Source organism: Poecile atricapillus, chromosome 23, assembly GCF_030490865.1.
Source record: "Poecile atricapillus isolate bPoeAtr1 chromosome 23, bPoeAtr1.hap1, whole genome shotgun sequence".
In the NCBI taxonomy this organism is placed as follows: Eukaryota; Metazoa; Chordata; class Aves; order Passeriformes; family Paridae; genus Poecile; species Poecile atricapillus.
In genome coordinates, this window is record NC_081271.1 from 2,099,507 (window position 1) to 2,125,740 (window position 26,234).

A 26,234-nucleotide genomic window follows, 5' to 3' on the forward strand; every position below is an offset into this window, starting at 1 on the left:
GTTTAAATTTATTTTTTAAAATTAATTTTTAAATTAATTTTTAATTAATTTTTAAAATTAATTTTTTAATTTTTTTTTTTTTTTTTTTTAAATTTAACTGGTTTGTGCATTTGAAGAATTGTGGAATGGTTTGGGTTGGGAGGGACCTTAAATCCCATCCTGCCATGGCCAGGGACACCTCCCACTACCCCAGGTTTCTCCAGCCTGGCCTTGGACACTTCCAGGGATGGGACAGCCACGGATTCTCTGGGAAATTTCCTCTTTTTCCAAGCAACAGCTCTTCCCTGCCATAAAATATCCCCACAAACTCCTGTAGAAAAGAGCCTGGAGCTGTTGAATTGCCATTTTCCTGCCTTCAGGCGAGTTTGGATCAAGTCAATGCAGCTGAATTCTGGATTTAGCTCATCCCTGGAATTCAGGGATGTCCTCCTGCCCCAAATCCCGCAGTTGGAATCTATTCTGTGATCCTACAACGAACCTAAACCGAATTCCAGGCCAGGCTGGAGCACCCTGGGGCAGGGGGAGGTTTTTAAGCTCCTGCCACCCCAAACCTTTCTGGGATTTGATTCCAAGCCCAAGTTCTGTTCCAATCCTGGCTGTAATTCTCCTCCAGCTCCACAGGATGCCACTCTTCCTCTCCTGGCCCTGCCTGCAATAAATCACCCGGAATAAAACAGGGAATGCAAAAAAAAAACCCCTCAATCTGTGCTTCCTCCAGCCCCTCCCACCATGAGAACATCTTTGGGCCCTGCTCAGAGGAAATGAGCACCAAACATTTCCAGGAGGGAGCAGATTTGGGAAGAAATCTCCTCAATTTGTGTCACAGCAGGGCTGGCAGCTTTTAAACCATCCCTCCTTCTGGCCTGGCAGGTTTGGTTAAAACAGAGCTCAGCTGATTCTCAGTTAAAACCCACCATCACAATTCCTGGGTTTGGTAATTCCAATCTCCATTTTGGCTGCTTGGAAACAAAAATAAATCCTATTTTAAGGAAATTTTCACCAGAATAGCACCTGATTTAGTAAAAAAAACTTTAAAATACAATTTACCTCAAGGTCTTAACAATTCCCTCCTTATCACATCCCCTGCAGCTGTAACTTTCTATTTTCTCTACTGAAAGAAAAAAAAGACTCAGTCAAATGAGCAGAAACTTTGTTAAAAATATTTATTTAAAAAAATACAATTGTTTTGCATGTCTGGTTGCACATAACTATTAACATATGATTGACTTGAATAATTTGCTACAATGCTTTTTTTTTTTTTAAAGCCAGCTTGCATTATACAAAGCAAAATCCCTCTGTCAGTTCTTACATAAAATAGTTTTCTTTAACTATTCCCACCCCATTTTTTAAAAAAAAAAAAAAAAAAATTGCAATACATTGATTTTTATTTTTATTTCTTTTTTTTTTTTTTTTCTTTTCTTCTTTTTTTTTGCACAAAAATCGAAGCAATAGAAAAAAGTCACCTGATTTCTCAGGAAAGACCTTCATGATGTTTGAATAACAATTCCCAAAGAGCCACTGCCAAAGCAGCATTTGTCACTTTGAAGTGTCAGGACAGTGCAAAGGAAGTTTTAGCATCTTAAAAAACTTTACCTCCCAATCGTATTCAAACCTGAAATGTGCTCAAAAAACTCCATCCCTGCCCTAATCCAGTTGCTCAGACTTTGAATTTTCAGGATGATTTACACACTGAAGGTCTTCCTAAATGTTATCTCCGAAGGTTAAATAAAAGCAAAATTTATTAACACTGAACAATTACTGAAAACTTTGGCTATTTATGTACTTGCATTACATACCAGCATTTTTTTTTTTTTAAATTTTTTATTATTATTTTTTTTTTAAACACAATGGCATTAAGATAACTCTAATAAGGTATTTAAAAATAAAAAGTCAGACTGAGAAGCAATTCTGTCCCAGGCAGGGTCACCCAGCTGGAACAAGGGGTGACTTTTACAGTTGTCTTGTCCAGAAAAGTCTCCAGTGTAGGAAGTTTCAGACACTCACTACAACAAAACTTTGCCTCTTGAATTTGTACTATATATATATATGTATATATATATATATATATTTATAGAGAAAAGAAAAAAATGCAACTCTGTTCTGGAAAGAGCCACTGGAAATGTTCCCCATTTTTTGCTGCATTTCAGGGGAGTTTTCACCATTGATTGTTCTGAAAACCCCGAGGGAGGGAAAACTGGGAAGGTAAAACTCCAGCCCAGAGTTCCAGAGGGAGGGATCTGCTCCCAAAAAAATAAACCTGCCAAGAACCCAGCTCAGCCTGAAAATTCCAGCGAGGAATCCACCCCCAAATCACCTTCCCAAATCAGATGTGCACTCCAGGAACGGACAGGACAACACAGGCACGTGGAACCAGGGCTGGATGGGGAGCTGGAGCGGCTAAAAATTGATTTAAATTGATTTAAATCCCTCCCAAGACACAAAAATCTGCCCAGCCCAGGGGAAGCTGGAGCAGCTGGATATGTGCTGATTCCCAGGATTCACCCCCAGATGAATTCCAGCTGCCCTGATCTCCTTTAGGGAACACAATTGCTGTGTTTCCCTTTTATTTTTCCCTTTTTTTTTGTTTGATTTATTATTCCAAATCAACTTCTCAGCTCTAAAAACAGAGGGGAATAAGCATTAAATGTGCTACTGTACCCATCACAAAGCACTGTGACGTACATAAGGCCATCTGGTAACACTGCAACAGGCTACAAAACAAGTTGGAAAAGGGAATTTTAGGATCTTTTTCAAAGCTACAAAGGATAAATCTCAACCCTGTTCACAGAGAATGAAACGTTCCAAAAGTATATTTTATATAGAAAAAAAACCCAAAAAACAACAACTCTGTGCAACTGAACAACAGCAGAACAACAACAACAAACAAAAAAAAAAGAAATCAACACAATTCTAGGAAGCGGTTTCAAAGCTTGGAGGGGTTAGGACATGCTAGGGAAAAATAAAAAATAAAAATAAACAATCCCAAAATTCATCCCAAGGAGCTGAGAGCAAAGCCAGGGATTGGAATATCAGAACCCAGCACACTCCAGGAACCATGCACAGACCACCCTTGTTCTAAAAAACACAGAAAAATAACCCAAAAGGAAAGAAAAAAACCAAAAAAAAATGAAAATAAACAACGACAGCTTCCAGTTATTGGTACAGCACTGCTGAAATGGGCTCTGGAATCAGAATTAATTCAGAATTCAGAATTCCAGCCTCTCTCCACTGCCTCCACTCACATCCCTGTTTTCCAAAGGGTCAGGATTCCCCTAGCCCTGCTTTGAGATGAAAACCTCCTGCAACACAACCTCAGCAGAGAAATCTTTTCAAATCAAGCCCAAACTTTTGTTCCATGCACACAAAACTACTCAAAAAACACATTTAAGATGCTTTTTTTTTTCCAGGAGATGCAGAATCCAACAGCATCATAAAAATAACCTTTGGCAACTCACAGGTCCAAGCTGGGACAAGATTGATTTGAGTGCTAAAAGAGAAGAAAAAGCCCAAAAAAAACCTCCAAAAGGGGTGCAAAATATTTCAAAGTGGTGACTGCACAGTGCAGAATCTGCTCAGAGAGGGAGGATGGGGATATTTATGTGGATTTTTGGGAGCACATCCTGCCAGGCGTGATCCACGTGTGCTCTCTGGGCAGAGCTGTTCCAGCCATGTTTAAACACTGAGGAATCTAAAAATAAAAAATAAAAATAAAAAAAAAATCACAATTTTTCAGCTCTGACTGTGCTTCTCATTAGGGCCTGGAAGAGCTCCACGAGCAGAATCTGCTGCTTTCTTTGGGAAGGGGAATGAAAATTCAATTCTTGCCAGTTTTAGGGTGGTTTTGTTCCAAAATAATTTATAGCAAGCAGATATCTAGCTGTTCCAACGGGGAAATATTGGAATATCCAGGGAGAAACAGGGCCCTGCCCACCTGTGATCTGACAGAAAAACAAATTCTCATGATTCCTGCTCGTTCCTGGCAGGAATAAAATCCCTCATTTTGGGATTTACTGACACCAAACCCAAAATCCCACCTTTTCTGCTGGCTCAGGGAATCCCACAGGAATGGGCAGCACCGCCCTCGTGGCTCCTGTTTCACCCTCCTGACTAAAATCAGCCTCTGGAGGAAGATTTGGTTCCATTTCCAAGGATTTTTCTCTGTCCAGAGCCACCTCTCACCTCCCCAGGTGGAATCTCCACCTCCCAGAGGAATTTCGTGCCCAAAAACGCCCCAGGAACAAACAGGACAACACAGGCACGTGGAACCAGGGCTGGATGGGGAGCTGGAGTGGCTAAAAATTGATTTAAATTGATTTAAGACACAAAAATCTGCCCAGCCCAGGGAAGCTGGATGTGTGCTGATTCCCAGGATTCACCCCCAGATGAATTCCTGCTGCCCTGATCTCTTTTAGGGAACACAATTGCTGTGTTTCCCTACAATTTTTCCCTTTTTTTTTTTTCTCCCCATCAGCTTTATTATTCCAAATCAACTTCTCTGCCCTAAAACCTTGGAATAAGCATCCCCCAAGGCAAAGGGACACCCTGGAGAGCTGCAGAAAACTCTCCCTGCATTTTATCCCAAAATCTTCCTCTGATTCCAGCAGCTCCAGCCTGTCCCACTCCCCTGGATCCCTCACTCTCAACAGCCACTGCTAATTGCTGCTTAATTAACTCCAAATCAAACCATAAATGAGTTTAGGCAGCTCAAGCCTCACCAAACATCCTGGAGAGGTCCTGAGTGAATCCTCAGGGATTTTGGGGCTGCTCCAAATACCCCACTGTGATTTTTAGGATAAAACAACCCCATTCCATCACCTCAGAAACCAAAAAGTCTCTTTTTTTTTTTTTCCCCATTTCTACTCTTCCAAATCCAAATTCCATTCCTCACACAGAGCTGAGGAAGGAAACAGAAAATAATTTGGGAAGAGGAATGAAAATTCAATTCTTGCCAGTTTTAGGGTGGTTTTGTTCCAAAATAATTTATAGCAAGCAGATATCTAGCTGTTCCAACGGGGAAATATTGGAATATCCAGGGAGAAACAGGGCCCTGCCCACCTGTGATCCGACAGAAAAACAAATTCTCCTGATTCCTGCTCATTCCTGACACAAAGGCAGGAATAAAATCCCAAAACTCCAAAAAGTTTTTAAATACCTGTGGATTTTAACAACATTCCCTGACCTGCTGCTGAGGTTGATTTCCATGAGAGGCCTGAGATGGACTGGAGACAAACCTGCCTTAAAAAATGGGAGAGGTGAAACTGCAGAGCACATCAAAAACTGCCACAAAACAGGAGCAAAAAAAGGTAATTACAGGATAAATGAGGAAAGGATGGGAGCTGCATCTCAGCTGGAGGAAAAGCCCCAGGAGGGGATGAGGGCACTTGGATCCCATCCCAGCTGGAATTCCCAGGGAATCCCCCAGGGATGCAGCTCCCTGGGCTGGGGGAAGCTGGAGAAGGGAGATTTGCACCTCAGCAGCTTCACTGCCCTTAAAATGAACGTCAGAAATCCAAAATAATCTATTTGTGGGATGGCTGAGGCTTGAAAATGCATCAGAGGGAGAAATTATCCCAAGGAAAGCCCTTCTGCTCTCCCATTATCCCAAAGTTTGCATGGATTCTGAAGCCTTGGGATGCTCCAAGTGAAAACAAGGAATTGTCCAACTCCAGGAAAACAAAGCTTGAATGTGCCAAAATCAGGGCACAGGAATTGCATCCCCTGCAGAGGACAGGTCTGAAACAAAGCTCTAAACCTAAAGCTGCTGCTAAAAACCACCAAAATTCCTCTTTTTCCCAGGAAAAGCAGGACACCCACGGCTCCACAACCAGGGACCGTTTCTCTGCTTCCACGGGCAGCTGAAAATCCAGGATCCAAACCAGATCCCAGACAGCAGCTCCCCATGGAAAATAAACAAAACCAAACCCTAAATCCTGCCAGTGCCTTGGGTTCCATGGAAATACAGACAGCAGGGATTCAATTCCCATCTCCAGAACCTGGGGAGGACGCTGGGTTCTTGTTTTGTCTTCTGCCAAACCCTTTTTTGTTCTACACCAAATGCTTTGACCTTCCTTGGCACCCAAGGAATGAGCTGATCAAAAAATTGCCAAGCATTCCACAAAACCAGCAAGAGGAACCTCAGGGGGAAAAAAAAAAAAGTTTCTGTAATGCTGCATTATTTTTTTTTATTTATTATTATTATTTTTATATATATATATATTTTTTTTTTATTTAAATCACCACGGTACGGAAATAAAACGGAATCTACTCTAACCCCACCTGGCTTAGGCTAAATTAAAAATAAATTGTGAGGAGCTGCACAGAAAGGGCTCCTGAAGTGACCTAAAGATCCAGCATGATCCATGAGCCCCCAGAGAGGCAGGAATGTGATCCCAGGAAAAGCTGGAGGTTCCCTGTCAGTGAATGTGGCTGATGAGGCAGCACACAAGGAAATATTCCCTTAAGTGACCTGAAAATTGCAGTGGAGAAAAGGCAGCAAAAGCTGCTCCTCTCCCAGCTCCTCTCCCTTTCCCAGCTGCTTCCTGAGTTTATCATCCCATGTGGACTCGGATTATTTTTTTTTTCCCTTAAGAAGCCAAAGCCATCCCATTCCTGCTCTGCCTGCTGGATTTTACAGGGTGGGAACCACCCCAATCCAGGCTGCATTCCACAGGAACTCGGCATTCCCAAAGGAAAACCTGGATTTCTGTGGCAGAGCCACCTTGGGAAGCTTCCTGGAGAGGAGCAGGAGCTGAGAAAAAGCAATTTTTTAGGGCCTGACCCTCTGCCCAAAGCGATAAAAGTTCACAAAGGATTAAGTGCACAAATTTTCAACAGCTAAACTTGGCTTTTCTCCACAAGGGGAACAAGGGGGGAAGGGAAGCAATTAAATTGCAAGTTTTTTTAGTGCTCATTCATGAATTTTTCAATTCCAATGCCAGCCTGCAAACGTCGCTGTCTCAAAAAAAGACCACGGATTTTGGTAGGCATAAAATTGGCTGACCTGAACCAACCAAAGTGCTGCTATTTATACATAGCTATAGAAATTTTCCCAGAGCAGGCTCCAAACATGCAAACCAAAAATAAAAAAAAAATAATAATAATTCCAGATGCTTGCTCTTCACCATCACCTGCAGCTCCCTCTTCTGCATTTCAAAAAATAAAATTACAAAAAAAATAAAAAATAAGGTCAATATTGCACATTTTAAGAGCTGCTGGCGCAGGAATTTCCTCCTGCATCTGCTGATGTCTAAAAGTGAAGCAATTTTTTGCCTCTGACAGGAGCCAACAGGAAGACAGGTCACTCCATGAGCTCACTCCCTGCTTCTCCACCTGAAAAAGGAATATTTTTTCTTCTCCCACTTTTCCCCTGTGCAGGTGAACAATGCCCGAAAAAAAGCGACTTTTGTTCCACCCACCTGTCCCAGGTGTCACATCAGGAACATCCACACACACAAAAAAAAAAAAAAAAAAGTGGTTTTTCTGTATCATAGAAAAGGGAAACATCAAGAAAAGTCTTGGGTGTTGTGGCTTTCAAGGGAATTCCAAGCCTGCAAAAGGAATAAAACAAAACCTCTGGAAAAGCTGGAGTTCACCAGGGATCCATGGAATAGGTGCAGTTATTTACAGCAAACACTGTCAGCTCCTCGTGCTGGAGAGGGAAAAATCTTCCTCTGCTCGTGGCAGCTGTGAGGATGCTGAAGGAAAGAGATGTCTCCATCTGTTTTCTGGGAATATTTTTAAGGAGAAGATCCTCTGACACCCCCAACTCGAATCCAGAAGTTGCTGCCTGGCTTCAGATGCCCAAATTGGCGGGACACAGACCCAGAGCCCAACTCACCCTGAGTGAGGGGCTGAGAGAGGAGAATCTCTCCTTTTTTCACCCCTCAGTTTTCTTAAAAGGCCTCCTGAGGTGTAAAAATCCACCTACAAATCCCATCTCATCTCCAGTGGCTCTGGAAAACAATCCTGCATTATTCATCCAGCACATCAAGGAGGTGAAAACAGATTTACCACGAGGCTGAATCCCGTGGAACATCTGGGGCTGCTCTGGGGTCAGCCCCCAAAAAACAAAAACCAACAGCTCCACTGACAAATTCGGGATAAGAGCTGGCAAAAGAGGAGCTTTTCCACGTGGGGAAAAGCAGGAAGCTTTTCCAGGACTGTGGGGAAAGAGGAGCAACATTAATGCTGGGATGTTGCTGTTCTCACCCCACTGGGGATTCCAGCTCAGGCAGCAACCTCCCCCAAAAACCACAGGGAAAATCCCCCAAAAACCCAGGAAAATCCCCCAAAAACCCAGGAAAATCCCCCAAAAAAAGCAGGGAAAATTCCCCCCCCCATCCTGCTCATCCAGCAGGGAGCTCCCAGGCTCTGGGACAGGTCTCTGGCACAAGAAATGTTTGGACTCCAGCATTCAAACTCTGTGAGAAGTGAAGGGAGCTCATCCAACCATCCATGGAAAAAGGGAAGGAGGGCAGGGAAGCATCCAAAATCCAGCCCCATCTCTTCTCCCAAAGGGGCTGTTGGGCCACACCACCCCTCCACAGAAATGTCCTGGTCACAAACTTGGAATAAATCCTTGAATAAAAATTTCTATCTGCAAAAAAAAAACCAAAAAACCAACAACAACAACAAAAGAAAAAAAAAACCAACAAGAAAAGACAAGGCCAGCAGAAAATGCCCGGCTGCTTTTGTTGCTGCAGAGTTCTGGTACCCCCAGGGCAGAGCTGAGAGCACACACCCCATATTCCCAAGCATTTCCTGGAATTCCAGCTTCCATCAGGATTCAGGGTTCTTCCTTGCCCAGCCACAGGAAGCAGAAGAACAGAGGGGTTTTTTTGTTTGTTTTTTTTTTGTTTGTTTGTTTTTCCAAGAGTCACAGAGAAAATCCTCCTCTGGTGCTGTTTGCTGCAGTCAGTGCAGAATCAGTCGCTGCAACACCACCCAAAATTCCTTTTGGACAAGGGGAAAAAATCTTCCAAACCGAGGAGGAGAAGAGATTGGAGCTGCAGCTCCTATTAAGGCGTTTGCATATACATTCCCAACCTGGGTTCTTCCAAAAAAAGAAAAAAAAAAAGGGAATTTTTTGCCAAAAAAACAAAGAAAAAAAGGCATTTTTCATTTTTTTTTGATTGGGGAATGGCAACAACTACAACCATTGAGAATCTCTGTGGAATTACAAACTGCTCTTTTTTTTTTTTTGAAATAAAAAGAAAGGTGGTTGAAGAGAAGTGTCCTATCTTTGCCTTGCTTGTCCTTTTCCAGGAATTCCATGTGCTATGTCTTCTGGAGATCCGGGGAAAAAGGGCCAGGGGTGGAGGGTCCATCCAGTCCAGACAGCGTAAATGGGCCATGACTGTTCAGCACTGATGGAAACTAAGAGGTAAAACAAGAATCATTAAAAAAAAAACAGTTTAATTCACTGTTCCTCCCATATCTGTGCACAAAACATGGAAAAAAAGATCCCCAAACGCAACAAAATAAAGGAAAACCACCCCAGGCTTCAAAGAATCCTCTTGGCTTCTCGCTTTTAATTTATTTTTTAATGCCAAGAGGGGTGACAGTGAGCCCTGAGCTGAGCTCTGCCCCATATCCTCATTAAAATGTGACTTTAATCCAGGTTTTGGGGAAAATGGGGTCTAAATTGCCCCTCAGTTAATTATCAATAATTAAATTTAATTTTTCCAGGGTGAAAAATCCAGTGTCATTTCAGCCCTCCTTGTTTTATTCCCTATCCTCATGGTACAGATGAGGAATTTCCTTCATCTCCATGGAGATGACAGATCCCAGCCCAGATTTAATTCAATTCTTTCATTTCAATGAAATTAAATAAAAATTCCTTAAAATTGGTTAAATTCCACCCCTTCCCTCAGCAAATTCAGGCTGCAAATGTGGTAATTCCAATGCCAGAGTGGAAGTGAGGGAAAAATATGAGAATTACAAATAAAGGAGGGTTTTTTCATTAAATAAAGTGGATTTTTTTAATTCTACAGTAAAGAAAATCCTGGCCTTGGGCACTTCCAGGGATCCAGGAGCAGCCACAGCTTCCCTGGGCAACCGTGCCAGGGCCTCCCCACCTTCCCAAGGGTGAATTTTATGGATTTCTTCCATAAAAATCATCCAAATCCGTGCCACACATCATCACAGAGATCAAACACATGCTCTTTCGCCTCATTAGTTGTGAGATTAATTGATACTTTTTAGTAGGAATGATTGGAATAATCAAAAGATCAATATTCTCAATAGAAAATTGCAAAATTCAGGAGAATCCCATCAGAAAAAAGTTACAGGGAGGAAATTTTTACAGAACTAAAAAAGAAAAATAATCTCTCTCTAAAGCAGTCTGTGCTGCAGTTAATATCAAATATTCAAAACACCAAACATCCTGAAATAAAACCGGGTAAAAAACTAAAATTAACTCCCTCAAAAGCCACCACAGGGGGTAAGAAACAACAACTCCTAATTTTATTTGTGCTGTAAATATTTGGGAATAACTGATTGCTGGAGGAATAAAGTGGGACTCACCTGGAAGAGGGTGTTAGCACCTTGTAACCTGGCAGGGCTGAGAGGAGCCACCGGGCTCAGGGTGCTCCAGAAGTGGATGCTGGAGAGCAGAGGGCTGGGAGTCAGCAGGATGGGAGTCTGAAAATTCAGGAAAAACAGCTGTGAGATCCTTTCCCCTGGAATTCCAGCCACAACAACCCCCCCCTTCAGCTGGCAGGGATTTCAGGAACTCCCATCCCCTCCTTCCTCCTCCTCCTCCTCCTCCTCCCTGCCAGCCCCATCCCTGAAGAATCTCAACCCTTTTATTCCCAAATCCTGCTGGAAGCCAGAGCAGAGCAGCTCCTCCTCCAACACAGCACCTGCACTCTGGAAAAGTGGGATTCTGGGTTTAAAAAGGAAATTATCTGGGTTTAAAAAGGAAATTATCTGGGTTTAAAGAGGAAATTATCTGGATTTAAAAAGGAAAAAACAGCAGGCACACCCCCCTTCTCCTGAATTCCTGAACAACAAAAGGAATTTCCATCCTGCTCCTGAATATTCCAGCTTCACCAGCCAAGCACTTCCCAGGCTGCCAGAAGAGCAACTCCACTTGGATTTTGTTATTTTCCTTTTTTCCCCCCCCCATCTTCAGCCATTTCGGTTTTCAACCAGCAGCTTCCCCACGGTTTCACTCTTAATTCCAATTTCTTGCAGGGGAGAGATTCTCCAGATCCAGAATGATTTAACAGCCCTGCTGGATTCAGTTCTCTTCCAAGTTTTCCATGAGACACGAAAGCTTTCCTTTCCCACACAAAGATAACAAGCAAATTAAGCAGCTGCTCTTATTGCTGCTGGCTCACAAGACTTTGAATTTAACTAAATGTTACAAAATGAGTAAAAAAAAGCTGAGCAGAACCTCTGTGGGTCCCTGTTTTTGAAGGAGTTTCAAGCCCAGCTGGAGGATTTAGGAATAATTCAGTATTCCCCTGGCAAGGTTGACAAAGATCCTGCTGGAGCTGGTTTGGGTTTTGTTTCCTTGGGCACACTTTGGGGTGAATTAACAGCAATTGTGAAATCAAACTGGTGTTTGATTAAAAAACAAAACTAAACTAAACTAAACAAGCTGGGAGTGACATCCTGAGTTTCAAATCTCTGTGTACAATGAGTTATTCATTTTCCACTTGGCTGTTTTCGAGCATAATGTCGTCATTGCTATTGTTAGTTAAAAAAATATAAAAAATATTTAAAAAATCATTAAAAAATATATCATTAAAAAATCATTAAAAATAATTAAAAATCATAAATCATAAAAATCATTAAAAATAATGAAAATCATAAATCATAAAAAATCATAAAAATAAAAGATCATAAAACATCATTGAAAATCATTAAAAATCATAAAAAATCATAAAAAATCATAAAAATCATAAAAATAATAATATAATAAATGTATAATATATAATAAATATATGTTAATTATATATTATATATTGATAAATATAAATAAATATAATAAAAATATACTAAATATAAAATAAATATTAATAAATAAAGAATATAATAAATATATTATATATTAATATAATTATATATTATATATTATATATAGATATAGATAAATATATATAGATAAATATAAATATATATAAATATATATAGATAAATATAAATAAATATAACAAAAATATAATAAAATAAATATAGCATAAATATTAATTAATAAATAATAAAACAATTATAAAATAAATATAATAAATATATATTAATTATATATTATATAAAGAGAAATATAAATAAATATCATAAAAATATAATAAAATAAATAAAAATAAATAGAAATAAATAATAAAATAAATATAAAATAGAAATAAAAATAGAAATAATTCAGGAAAGGAATTTGGTCACCTGAGAGAAAAGTGCTGGAGTAAGAGAAGCAGTTGGGAGAGAAGGACTCAGGATGCCCAGAGGACTCGGATCGCTGCCTGTGATGACCAGAGTGGGAGCCAACTCCAGCCCTTTGGGTTTTTTGGATCTGGAGAGGTGATTGGCAAATTCCTTCTCCAGCACAGCCGAATCCTGCTGCTCTTTGGGCTCTGGGGATTGGTGCTGGAGGCTCTGAGCCTGCTCCAGCTGCTGGGAAGCCACAGATTCGATGTCCGTGTCAATGTCCAGGTCGGGGTTGGAGCTCAGGGGCGGCGAGGGGGGCGTGGAGGGCACCTGCAGGCCGGGAGAAACCGAGGACATGGGGGGGGTCGGGGTGAAGCTGCTGCTCAGGTTTGGCAAAGGTGCTGGAGGAGCCTCAGGGACGCTCAGCTTGGGCAGGACCAGCGTCTCCAGGCTCTGCAGAGTCTCCTCAGAGCCCAGGGGAAGCGAGGAGGACACGGTGGGGGTGGCAGAAGCCGTGGAGGTGACGGCCACCGCCGAAGCGCTGGACACCAGGGGGACAGAGGGAGGAGGCTTTTTGGAGGGCATGGTGACAAATTTGATGACAGAGGGGGTGGGATCCTGAGGTTTCTTCTCCGTCAGCTTCTCAGCCGGGTTCTCAATCTTGATGGACCTGAAGAGCTTCACGCTGGAGGAGTTGAGGGAGTTGAGGGTGAAGGAGGAGTACAGGCCTGAGTGGATGTAGTCATTTCGGCTGGAGGATTTAGCACAGGACTGGGATTTCTCCTTCCCACAGTTTTCCACGTCCTTGGGAGCGCTGGCCACCTCCCCAAAGCCGGGCATTTCAGGGTCCCCCTCGATCCTGCCCACCACGAGAGGATCCATGTTCAGGATCTCTGGGTACGACACGAATTTGTACACAAACTTCTTCCCGTTCACCTTCTTAATGATATTCTGTGGGGAAGAAGGCAAAGTATATTTAGAGCTTTCTGCAGATTAATTTTCTTCCTACAAACACTGCCTAAAATAGGCAGAGGAATTAAAGTCTGTAATCTTTCAGCCAAAAAAAAAAAACAAAAACCTGAATGTTTCTTTTTTTCCTGTTTTAAAAACACCCTTGCGTGTTCCAGTTCTGCTCCTGGAGCTGGCAGACAAAACACTGCAACAGGTGAGCTTAACCTGACATGAAACACACTAAAAACAGTCTAAAAACTGCCAAGAAATCCTGTTTAACATCTTCAATTAAACAAAAAATGCCCATCATCCCCATCAAGGATCACTATGGGTAATTTAATAGTAGAACTTGCTAAAGGGTTTCTCCAGGACTGCAGAATTGAGAGCTTGTACTTCAGATCAAACCACCTTTATTCTTAATAAGATGATAATAAAGGAAAATAAGCAGCTGAACTCGTCAGCAGAATGCAGGCTAATCAGTTATTTCAATACCACACAACAGCATCTGCCAAACTTGTTTTGCTCCTTGGAGAAATGCCACACACACTTTGGATTTGGGATTATTTATCATTCTCTGATTGCTGCTGAGATCTCTCAGTATTGAGGAAGATTTTGTGCCACCCAGTAATGGACACCAGCAACCTCCCACCTGCTCCAGGCTCCTCAGAAATTGGGGGTTATTTTTATCTGCTCCACTCACACACGTGGGATAAAGGGAAAACAAAGGTGAGCCTCGAAGATGTTGGATAAACAAAAGCTTCTTACTCTGCTGGGCTGAAAACTGTGGTCAAAATGAAGGGGAAATTCTGAGTGCACAGAGAAAACAGAAATCATTTGGGGTGAGAAAAATGTTTGTTTTGAAAGAAATAAACATAAAGCTGTAGAAAGATCTGAAAGTGGTGCAATGTTCATGCTCTCCATCATCATCCTCTCCCAGTGCTTTACCTGATGAGGGTTTTAACCCTTGCAAGGGTGTGTATTTTTGGAAAGGGGATTAAGATCCAAAGTCAAATCTGTATTAGCAAAAACACCAAACCAACGCTTTGCACAAAGCCACCAGAACCTCCCAAAACAACCAGCGAGGAGGAAACAGCGCAACCATAAACGAAATTAAAAAAACCAAACCAACACCTTTAAACAAAGCAGCCCAGCTTCCTTCAACCTGGCAGAGACACAGCAGTGCCACCCCTCCCCTGGAGGAGGGAAGGCAGGAGGAAACAAAGCTCCTTAGCTAAGAGGGATAAAGCTTGGAGCAGGATTTCCACCCTACCTTCACGTAGTAGTAGCGCAGCGCCCGGCTGAGTTTATCATAGTTCATGTTGGGCTTGTTCTTGCGGATCCCCCAGAGCCTGGCCACCTCCTCTGCCTGCAGCAGCTTGAATTCCCCGTCGTTGGAGGTCCAGCAGATGATATCCTTGTTCTGGGGCTCTTGGAGCAGCTGGAGGAGGAACTGCCACAGGGTGATGGCACTGTCCATAGCAGAGAGCTGCAATTCACAAAGGCAGGTTAAGCCCAGAGCATTTCCCTCCTCTCTCCCTACAAGGAGGGGGGGTGGGGGGTGGAAAATGGAGCAGGGATTGTTATTTCCAAAGCCAGCAAGAGTAAAAAATTATTAGTCACCAGTCGTGAAAGATGTTCCCTGCAGAACTGAGGGGCTGAGTGCCAACTCTGGCGTCTCCTCCCACATGTCAGTACTTTTCACATGGGTTATATTTAGCCTCATTTAACTAAATCAGGTCACTTTGGGTAAGTTGCAGTGAGTCACTACCCCCAAAAAAAATGTTTCCAAGTTGTTCCATGTTCACCCACTCTGGCTTGTGCTGCTTTGTGAGAAACAGCTCAGGTACACCCAGGTAGGGATGAAACCACCCCCTCACCTCCTCCTTTCCGCACCTGCTCCCACCTCGCAGAGAACAACGAGGAACTGCAAAGCTCCAGCAAGGTGCCAGAGCAAAAACAACTCAATTTTCCCTCAGTTTCTATTCCTGCCTCTTCCCCAGCAGCCCTCTCAATCACCCCAATCTCTCCTTCAAATCCAGGTATCACCTCTGGTTGGTTTGTTTTTTTTTTTAACGAGAGTAAACACAAAACTAAATTAAAATTATTCCAAACACTGCCTTTGCTCAACTCTTAATTCCTGCCATGCCTTACCCACGTCAATGATTTAGGCTGGGACTTTCTAGGACTGATATCTGCCAGTTGATTCCTGCTCTAAAGTTGGTGATGCATAAATCCATCAAGGACAGACCAGGCAGAGAAATCACATTTTACCTTGACCACATCTGACTACACCGAACAGTATTTCCACAAACATTTTTAAGCAGAACACTCATCATTCTGGATATGATACAGTGTGAAATAAACCAGACAAAATAATAATTGAGCATCTCCTATAGATTCTCTTAGTCCAGAACTTTAATTAAGGCAGCTTAAACTTCTTCCTGTGAAATAAAAACAGAGGAAAAACACTCTGGGATAGTGAATAATGCTAAAAATATCTGGATATACATAACCACCATATTCTTCCCACCAAAATAAAGGGGGTTCAGGGGTTGCATCTGGTTGAAATTGATATTGAAATGCTATTCCCAAGCTCCAAACCAAAGGCATGGAGGCCAGGCTGGCGTTGGTGACAGTCCCTGTGTACACAGGGCTCGCTCTGAGATCCAGCCAGCTCATCTTCGCTCCCAAAGCCTTTTATTCCAATCTCATTAGTGCCCAGCACTTATCCAGCCCTATATAAGGAAGGGAAGCGAGTCCAGGGGAGAGGCTGAGCACTCAGGGAGCCCTGGGACAGGATTAGAGCTGACACTTCACACAGGGCTCTCGGGGAAATGAGGTGCCCCAGGGCATTTTTTGGGCTCAGCCCTTGGCATTTCAGCCCTTCTGCAGAATCCCTGCCTCATGGCACCACAGGCTGATGTGACATTGATCCAGCCAGATAAATTGCTGCAATTAAATGGAACGATCTCAAAGTGAAGGACACCCACACCCCCTCGTTAGGCTGGCCCGAGGTGCTTTCCTTGTTAATTACTGCACACCTACAACTCCCTGCTTGCCCAAATTAATTGCTCGGCACTCGAAGAAATTGGAGGCTGTGCTTCCAGACTCTTCCCACACTGCTCTGTGCCGTGCCAGCTGATCCATACAGGATTTAGGAATTGGGTAAACACCTTAAAACCCTTCCAGGACCGCCTGGCGTTGCCATTTATCCCCAACATCCCAGATTTGGAACGCCAGGCCCGCGCCTCGTTATCCACGGGGATGATGCAGCCACACGTGGTGGCGTGGAGAGCACGAGGACTCGGTTCTGCCACCCAGCAGAGCTGTCAGGAGCAGTGAGATGTGCTAAGAGAGAGCAGGGAAATGAAGCTGAGTGATTATTCCCACGCTGAGTTTATCTCTGGGAGCACTGCACCAAACGGCGCTGACTGATGTAACGTGGAAATCAGATTAGCAACAGCATTTCACAGTGGAAAGGCTTTTTTTGTTTTTTTGGGGGTTTTTTTTTCCCCCCTCCCCTGCTTAAAAATCCACGCAGCTTCCACCCCAGAATTGAACTGGTGTTATTTCATGAGGCTGCTTCCCTTTAGGAAGTCCCACCTTGCTGTTAATTCCAAGCTGACCCAAGCCAAGCGCTGCTGCCCGGGTCTGGAATCCAGCTGGAGATGCACAAAACAGCCCAAACTTCTGTAAAACAGCACACACAGAGCGGCCAAAATGATGGAAAGTACTGGATATTAAAAACCAAACAGCAAAAAACCAAAAAAACACCTTTCCCAGAGATGAGCTAAATCCTTCTGAGGAGCGTTTCCCAAAGTTAAGAGTTCACCCTGCTCAAAGCCTGGAGTTTTCCAGCTGGAAGGATCCTCACAGAGTCACAGACTGTGCTGGAGTGAAGTTTTGATGAAGTTCCTCCTGATGTTTCTGGCACTTGCAGCTTCAGGCGTGTCACGATTCTGTCCATCACTCTGAGGACACACACAGCACATCCCCAGCTTGGAAAAGTCTCGTCTAGGAAACATTCAAAGGGTGGAGAGGCCTCGCTGATTCCCTGGCTGTCACAAAACAGGAGCAGAGAGTACTCTGGAATTGTTCATGGATGGGTTTTATTGTGTAAAACAGAATGAATATTCCTCTTTTGTTAAATATTCACTGCCTTCATCTCCAGGGAATGATGGAGACCCTGCAGCAAAACCTCAAAGAAATGGAGAATATGGAGTTTTCCTGGAGGTTATATCCAAAGGGAAGGCCAGAAAACAACTTTGCTCAAAGCAATGGGATCACAGGTGGATTTTGCCCTTTCAGAGTCCAGGAGAGAGCTGTTACCTGGCAAAGTGCAAGGTGTGTTAGGAGACAATGTTGTGTCTCATGGAACTCTCACCTAACTTCAGGATACACAAAAAACCTCTTGTTTCCCCAGGAAAAAGCAGAATATTAAAAAAAACCCATCACACAAGATGTAAAATTAAAACCAGCACAGGTGAGGTGAGCACTTCTCTTTGGCTGAGCACCACCAAATGTGGGGAAAAGGTTTTTCCTTCTCCAGACCTGGGGCAGGAGGCAGCTGAAGCCTTTCCTGAGCCTTTCCCTTGGCACCAACAGGGATGAGAAGTGGCTCAAGAACCCCCTGTCCTGCTCCTAACCTATGTGAACTGAGGGTAAAATGATCTCTGAGTTTGTAAACAGCATTTCAACTTTTTAAATTCCCTCAAAAGGCCCCACTCTCCTCCTCTCACAGCTCTCCACCAGCACAAAAACCCTCCCAAGCCCAACTGCTTTTCCTCCAGGATGAAGACATCAATAATTACAAACACAGAGCTGCAAAACCATCCTTTTGTGGAGGTTCTTCTCCCTCCTAAGAGAAGAAAGGAAAAGGCCTCACTGGAAAAGGGAATGAGGTGGAGAGGCAACAGCCTTTCCCCTCCTGCACCATGTGAGGAGGAAGAAAAAAATAGTTGCTAGAGGCAGAGGGCAGCTCTGCTTTGTAATGAGGGAGCAAAAATAGAGAACTATTATTGTCTTGAGATCTTCTCCGACGCCTACGGGTGACCCTCGGAGCTCAGGAGCTGCCAGGCTTTGGCTGCACAGCTCCCAGCAAAGCTGAGCTGCTGCAGGCTGGGCTTTGCAAAGCCTTCAGCTTATCCACAAAAGCTGGGATTTGGGATTTCTCCGGTGATTTCTCCTCCCCTGTGATCCGTGGGATTGCAGGGTCCACGGGCTTGGCTTTTCCTGGGAATGTGAGGGTGAGATCAGGGCTGGCACGGAGGAGTTTAGGAAGTGGCACAATAAATCCAAATTGTGGCACAATAAATCCAAATATTCACCCTCTGTGCTCCAAAAGGATCCCTCTGCACACCCTGGGAAGGGAGCAAAGGCAGGATTAAGGGGGTTAGGCCTGTCCTAACCCACTCCTTCGAGGTCTTCTGGCAGATTTCCTGTGCTTTGACTCAACACCAAATAATCTCCAATAATCTTTCGCCTCCATTTGTTGCAGCAGCCTCTGGTAAAGCATCTGCAGCCTGATGACTTCTGCAGATGGGCTGAATAAAAAAAAAACCTTGTCAGGCCCCCACACAGGAACAAAGGCCCTGAGGAAAGGAAGGATGTCACAGCCACACAGCAAAACCATCCTGAACTGGCACGGTGACAGCAGCCCTGGTGTCACACGGAGGGGACAGCCCCAAAAAATGCCTTGGGAAGTGGTACCGAGCAGAGAAAACTCAGGGAGACACAGAAACAGCTCCCAGCCCCAAAATAAAAATGGAAATAAAGGCAACAGCAGGTCTGGGGAAAGCTCATGGTGCAGGTGAACAAATCATGGCTTCAATTCCAGGAGATTCCAGGAGATTCCAGGAGATTCCAGGAGATTCCAGGAGGGCAGAGCTCAGCCAGCACTTCCCAAAGCCATTCCCAGGGATTTTTTAAGCACTTTGGGAAGGCTCACGGTGTGTGAGCAGGAGGAATTCTGCAGACAATAACCCCAAAAAATGCCTTGGGAAGCAGCACCGAGCAGAGAAAACTCAGGGAGACACAGAAACAGCTCCCAGCCCCAAAATAAAAATGGAAATAAAGGCAGCAGCAGGTCTGGGGAAAGCTCATGGTGCAGGTGAGCAAATCATGGCTTCAATTCCAGGAAATTCCAGGAAATTCCATGAGATTCCAAGAAATTCCAGGAGATTCCAGGAGGGCAGAGCTCACCAGCACTTCCCAAAGCCATTCCCAGGGGTTTTTTAAGCACTTTGGGAAGGCTCACAGAGTGTGAGCAGGAGGAATTCTGCAGACAATAACCCCAAAAAATGCCTTGGGAAGTGGTACCAAGCAGAGAAAACTCAGGGAGACACAGAAACAGCTCCCAGCCCCAAAATAAAAATAGAAATAAAGGCAACAGCAGGTCTGGGGAAAGCTCATGGTGCAGGTGAGCAAATCATGGCTTCAATTCCAGGAAATTCCAGGAGATTCCAGGAGATTCCAGGAGATTCCAGGAGGGCAGAGCTCACCAGCACTTCCCAAAGCCATTCCCAGGGGTTTTTTAAGCACTTTGGGAAGGCTCACAGTGTGTGAGCAGGAGGAATTCTGCAGACAATAAATCCTGCTCTCTTGTGCAATAATATTGCTGTGGACACAAGGCCTTGGTGGCTGTTCCAGGAAAATAAACAGAGTTGGGTGAAGGAGACTTTTGGAGGTCACGGGCTCAAGTCCACACTGAAAAACTCAAAATCTGAGCAGGATTTTCCCCCCCCAATCTTTGTCCAATTAAATAAATGAATAAATAAATGGCTGCCCCATCCCTTTTTATTGTGGTGGCACAGCTGATGAAGTATCCAATGAAGTGGTTATCAAAATAAAACCAAGCAACAATTTCATCAGCAATTATTTATTCCTAATAAACCTTTTCTAAAAGCTTTTCCAGCTCCTGGAAAAAGGCTGTGACTCACCTGAACCAGTACTTTTAGGATTTTATCAATTTTAATTTATTTTAGAAAGAGCCTACTGTTAAAAAAAAACCCAAAAAAATCCACAAATCTACTGCCCAAAACCTGACTTGGTGGGGAAGCACAGCAGGGAGCTGAGCACACATAGGTGAAATGCCAGGTAAATGCCTCTTACATGTGTAAAATAAAGGAATTAAACAAGGAATTCAAACTAGAAATGCAGAATTCTACACCTCCCTTAAAAAAAAACCTCCAACTCCTGGCAGCTTTCCAGGTAGTAACCAAAACATCTCTTCTTTAATAACTACCTAAAATCAGGTAAAAACACAGGAAAAAACACCCCAAACACCAATAAATTCTTGTTTTCCCCTTGCCTCTGGCATTCCCTGCACCGCTGTTCCCAATCCAGGCAGGAAAATCAGATTGTTGTGAAGGAGAAACTGTGATTATCGAGGCAGGAAGTTCCTTGGAAGGAAATGCTGAAGGATGTCCTCATGATAAGAGCTGCTCCAGAGTTTTCATTGCCTAATCCCACTCCAAGCCTCTCTTTTTTATTTTTTTTTTTAAACTCAAGGCAAATGTTGCAATAAATTTCGCCTCTCTGGTTCAAAAATTAAGCTGCTTGAGACGAAATTAAGGTGTTTAATCAAATATTTGGGCGGGTTAGGAACCAACTGTTTCAGCTTTTAAGTTCTGAGAAAGAAGTATTGCTTTTTCTTTGTTATTTTCCAGTTTTTTCTCTGTGTTTTCTGGCCTTCCCTGCCTTTCTGAATTAGCCAAGATCAGGAACAAACCATGAAGGACAACAATGACATCAGGATTTCCATGGGACTACGGCTGCAGCCTCAGGTTGGCAGCAGATGAGCCAAGCAGCTTTTTGGGGATATTTTAACCCTGACACTGAGACAAAAGGGGCCCCCCTTTTTGTTATCAAATATTATTTTGATTATCTTAAACTTTTAATGTTTAACCTGATGGAAAATAGGGGGGAAAAGGGGATTTTCAAGCCCATTCTGTGTAATTCCTGCAGTTGCTTCAATCACTCTGCTTCTCCATCCCTGCCTGGGGGGGACTGACATCCCAACTCTTTTTAGGACAGACCAAATCTCCCTGATTTTCCACATCTGGATGAGCATTATCCCTTCCCTATCTCGTTTTTTTTTTTAAGATATGAGATCCCAGGGAAGGTTTAGGACACGCAGAGGGGATGGGAAACTTCAAAACCAAGAGGCCTTTGATGGGTTTGTGCCCCTGCTGGGATTGTTGCCATAAAAACTCTGATTTCCTGGAAGCTCCTAAGGAGATTAAACTGCCTTCCTCCTCATCTGGGCTCAGGGCAGTGTTTACCAACAGCAGATTAAATTGGTTTAAAGGGGCACCATCCCTCTGCTGGAAGGAAAATCATCCCCAGCTCAGAGCAGGAATAACCCCAAACCCCAGGTTAAAATTCCTCCCGTTTATCCCGAGCGGATGGTGAAAAGGGAAATCTGATTTAAGCTGGAAAAGCTCCCCTGGAACAATGTTTATGGTACACTCAGCCCTGTTGCCATGGAGATGGAACAACTATTCCCTGCAAACAGGAGAGGAGACCCTAAAAATAAACAGCCCGAGCGAAATCACGCACCGGGAGCGCGTTTGGTGGGAATGGGATGAAATGAAATGAGAGAAATGTTTCATTAATAATCACTGGAGCCTCCAAAGCAAATCCCTGCCTTCCTCAGGAGCTGCTCCTTAAAATCCTGGCTGGTGTCCAGCCCTGCTGTTGGTTGTTGGGGCTGGAGGTGGCACACAGGTAATGTGTGTGTGTAGCAAAGAAAAAGCAGGATTTGCAGGATTTGCATACTTTCCCCTCCGCCTCCCCTATTGATGTGGGCAGGAATCCACCCAGTTCAGACAGGGGAGTGAGGGAGGATGAAAAAAAAATCGTAATAGTGGTGAAGAATTAAAAAAAAGCCAACGAAAAACGGCAGCCATTGGATGCAAGCAGCCCTTGGAGCTAAATAAGCAAAGCCTGGATCCAAACAACTGCTGGGCTCAACCAACAAAGCTCTGCACCCAAAAATCTCCTGGATCCAAAATTCCCTGCATCCCACCAGGCAATCCCTGGACACAAAAATCTCCTGGATCTCACCAGGCAATCCCTGGATCCAAAAATCTCCTGGATCTCACCAGGCAATCCCTGGACACAAAAATCTCCTGGATCTCACCAGGCAATCCCTGGACACAAAAATCTCCTGGATCTCACCAGGCAGTCCCTGCATCCAAAAATCTCCTGGATCTCACCAGGCAATCTCTGGACACAAAATTCCCTATATCCCACCAGGCAATCCCTGCACCCAAAAATCTCCTGGATCTCACCAGGCAATCCCTGCACCCAAAAATCTCCTGGATCTCACCAGGCAATCCCTGGATCCAAAATTCCCTGCATCCCACCAGGCAATCCCTGCACCCAAAAATCTCCTGGATCTCACCAGGCAATCCCTGGACACAAAAATCTCCTGGATCCAACCAGGCAATCCCTGGACACAAAAATCTCCTGGACCTCACCAGGCAATCCCTGGATCCAAAAATCTCCTGGATCTCACCAAGTAACCCCTGGATCCAAAATTCCCTGAATCCCACCAAGTAACCCTTGGATCTAAACAACCTTCTGGACCCAAAAATCTCCTGGATCCCATCAAGCAATCCTTGGATCCAAAATTCCCTGCATCCCACCAGGCAATCCCTGGATCCAAACAACATTCTGGACCCAAAAATCTCCTGGATCTCACAAACCAAGCCCAGGGTCTAAACAATCCTTGGACCCAAACAACCAAACCCAGGACCCAAAAAATCTCCAGGATTCCACCAAGCAATCCTTGGATCCAAACAACTCCTGGACCCGAAAATTCCCTGAATCCCACCAACCAACCTGTGACTCCAAACAACCTCTGGACCCAAACAACCAAACCCCAGACCCAAAAAACCCTCCCAGATCCCACCAAGCAATCCCTGGATCCAAAATTCCCTGCATCCCACCAAGTAACCCCTGGATCCAAACAACCTTCTGGACCCAAAAATCTCTTGAATCCAAGCAAGCCCAGGGTCCAAACAATCCTTCTGGACCCAAAAATCTCCTGGATCCCACCAGACAATCCCTGGATCCAAACAACCAAACCCAGGACCCAAAAAACCCTCCCAGATCCCACCAAGCAATCCCTGGATCCAAAATTCCCTGCATCCCACGAAGTAAAACCTGGATCCAAACAACGTTCTGGACCCAAAAATCTCCTGTATCCAACTAAGCCCAGGGTTCAAACAATCCTTGGACCCAAAAATCTCCTGGATCCAACCAAGCCCAGGGTCCAAACAATCCTTCTGGACCCAAAAATCTCCTGGATCCAACCAGGCAATCCCCGGATCCAAACAACCAAACCCAGGACCCAAAAACCCTCCCGGATCCCTCCAAGCAATCCCTGGATCCAAAATTCCCTGCATCCCACCAAGTAATCCCTGGATCTAAACAACCAAACCCAGGACCCAAAAACCCTCCCAGATCCCTCCAGGCAATCCCTGGATCCAAACAATCCTTGGACCCAAAAATCTCCTGGATCCAAACAATCCTTGGACCCAAAAATCTCCTGGATCCAAACAATCCCTGGACCCAAACAACCAAACCCCGGACCCAAAACCTTCCCCAGATCCCTCCAAGCAATCCCTGGATCCAACCAATGCCCGGAGCCAAAAATCCCCGGGATCCCAGCGGGCACCCCCGGCTCTGCCACAGCCGAGGGACCGAACCCTGGATCCAAATCATCCCCGGAGGGAGCGAGCGCAGCCGGGGCCCGGCCTCTGCCCGTGCCCGGTGCCGGTACCGAGGGGCGGCCGGGGGCACCGCCCGCAGCCCGGCCCGCCGCTTCTTCCCCCCCACCCCTCCGCCCCCGCTCACCGAGGAGGAGCCCCGCCGGTTCCCGGGTGCCGTCGGGTGCCGGTGCTGGCCGCGGCCCCCCCGCCGTCCCTCATGCCCGGCCCGGCCACCGGGGCCGCATCCCGGGGCGGCCGCGTTCGACACGGCCGGGGGCGCGCGCGCGCGGGGACCCTCCGCGGCCGCCGTAGCGCCGCTTCCGCCCACGGGCCCGCGGAGCTCGCGGGGGGCGACCAATCAGAGCGCGGCAACGGGAGGGAACGGACCAATGGGAGAGCGCGGTGCGGGGAAGGGGGCGGGGCCAAGGCGGCGGGAGGACGCGCGGTCCCGGTGCCCGGAGCGGGGCCATGTGCGCGGGCCCGGCCCCGGAGCGGAGCCCGGACAGGGCAGCCCCCGCTACACCCACAGCTCCCGGAGCCCGGACAGGGCAGCCCCCGCATCCCCGGCAGCCCCCGGATCCCCGGCAGCCCGGGCAGGGCAGCCCCCGCTTCTCCCGGAGCCCCGGCAGGGCAGCCCCCGCCGCTCCCGCAACTCCCGGGGTACAACCGTGAAGACCTTTCCGCCTCCCGGGATGCTGAGGGAGGACGGGGACAGCGCCTCAAAACGCTTCCAAATGTCCAAAACTCCTGGATTTTCCAAATCAACCCAAGGAGAAGCGATTTGGACGCGCGGAGGTCGCCGCTGGAGCGGGGGACTCGCTCTTCCCTCTGCTGCTCTCCCTGCCATTGGGACTCCCAGTTTTTCCCAGTTTTTCCCAGTTTTTTCCCTTTTTTCCCACTTTTTCCCAGGTTTTCCCCAGTTTTTTCCTAGTTTTCCACATTTTCCCCAGTTTTTCCCATTTTTTCCTCATTTTTTCCCCATTTTTTCCCATTTTTTTCCCAGTTTTTCCCCATTTTTTCCCATTTTTCCCCAGTTTTCCCATTTTCCCCGCGTTTTTCCCACTTTTTCCCACTTTTTTCCCAATTTTCCCAGTTTTTCAGTTTTTCCACTTTTTTCCCAGTTTTTTCCCAATTTTCCCCAGTTTCTCCTAGTTTTTCCCATTTTTTCCCAATTTTTCCCCAGTTTTTCCACTTTTCCCCATTTTTTCCAGTTTTTTCTCACTTTTTCCCAGTTTCTCCCACTTTTTCCCAGTTTCTCCCATTTTTTTCCCAGTTTCTCCCAGTTTTTTCCCAGTTTTTCCCAGTTTGCCCATTTTTTCCCATTTTTCCCCCAGTTTTTTCCCACTTTTCCCCAGTTTCTCCCAGTTTTTCCCAGTTTTTCCCAATTTTCCCCAATTTCTCCCAGTTTTTCCATTTTTTTCTCAGTTTTTCCCAGTTCTCCCCAGTTTTTCCCCAGTTTTTCACTTTTCCCCACTTTTTCCCAGTTTTTCCCAGTTTCTCCCAGTTTTTTTCCCAGTTTCTCCCATTTTTTCCCATTTTTTCCCCAGTTTTTCCCAGTTTTCCCAGTTTTTTCCAGTTTTTTCCCAGTTTCTCCCAATTTTCCCCATTTTTCCCAGTTTTCCCCAGGTTTTTCCCAGTTTTCCCCCAGTTTTTCCCATTTTTTTCCATTTTTCCCAGTTTTTCCCACTTTTTCCCAGTTTTTCCCCAGTTTTTCCCAGTTTTCCCAATTTTTCCCATTTTTTTCCCATTTTTTCCCAGTTTTTTCCATTTTTTCCCAGTTTCTCCCAGTTTTTCCCAGGTTTTTTCCCGATTTTTTTTTTTCCCAGTTTTTTTTCCCAATGTTTTTTTCCCCAGTTTTTTTCCCAATGTTTTTTTTCCCCAGGTTTTTCCCGATTTTTTTTTTTTCCCCAGTTTTTTTCCCGATTTTTTCCCCAGTTTTTTTCCCAATTTTTTTTTCCCCAGGTTTTTTTTTTTCCCAGTTTTTTTCCCAATGTTTTTTCTCCCAGTTTTTTTTCCCGATTTTTTTCCCAGTTTTTTTCCCAATTTTTTTTTTTCCCCAGTTTTTTTCCCAATTTTTTTTTTCCCAGGTTTTTTCCCAATTTTTTTTTTCCCAGTTTTTTTCCCGATGTTTTTTTCTCCCAGGGGATTCAGCAGCTCATTAAAGCTCCTGGGACACTTCCAGAGGATGGGAATTCC

At 44.8% G+C, this 26,234-nt stretch overlaps 1 protein-coding gene across 5 annotated transcripts; it reads right to left on the reverse strand.

The window, feature by feature from the left end:
• Positions 1-103: 103 nt before the first annotated feature.
• On the reverse strand, positions 104-24,356 carry ELK4 (ETS transcription factor ELK4). 5 transcript variants are annotated; one of them, XR_009279435.1, is made up of 8 exons: positions 24,184-24,297; positions 17,095-17,378; positions 14,591-14,806; positions 12,388-13,320; positions 10,525-10,641; positions 7,416-9,375; positions 1,048-1,111; positions 104-649 (listed from the first exon to the last, which is right to left on the reverse strand). XR_009279435.1 is itself a non-coding variant. In XM_058856086.1 (6 exons), exons 3-6 carry the CDS (start codon positions 14,795-14,797, stop codon positions 9,277-9,279), a joined length of 1,356 nt encoding a protein of 451 aa, XP_058712069.1. In that variant the 5' UTR covers positions 14,798-14,806; positions 17,095-17,378; positions 24,184-24,297; the 3' UTR covers positions 1,354-9,276. The 5 variants fall into 5 exon arrangements, 3 of the variants coding, with proteins under 3 accessions (XP_058712069.1, XP_058712070.1, XP_058712071.1); XR_009279434.1 differs by having other exon boundaries at positions 104-1,111; XM_058856086.1 differs by lacking the exons at positions 104-649; positions 1,048-1,111 and having other exon boundaries at positions 1,354-9,375.
• Between the last annotated feature and the right edge of the window lie 1,878 nt (positions 24,357-26,234).

Excerpts from the sequence above, each read along its gene's own strand:
- ELK4 (XM_058856087.1), bottom strand. The coding sequence starts at position 14,797 with ATGGACAGTGCCATCACCCTGTGGCAGTTCCTCCTCCAGCTGCTCCAA. Across the intron at positions 13,321-14,590 it reads TGCGCTACTACTACGTGAAG|AATATCATTAAGAAGGTGAA; the intron begins GTAGGGTGGAAA and ends TCTTCCCCACAG. Across the intron at positions 10,642-12,387 it reads CTCCAGCACTTTTCTCTCAG|ACTCCCATCCTGCTGACTCC; the intron begins GTGACCAAATTC and ends CTGAATTTTCAG.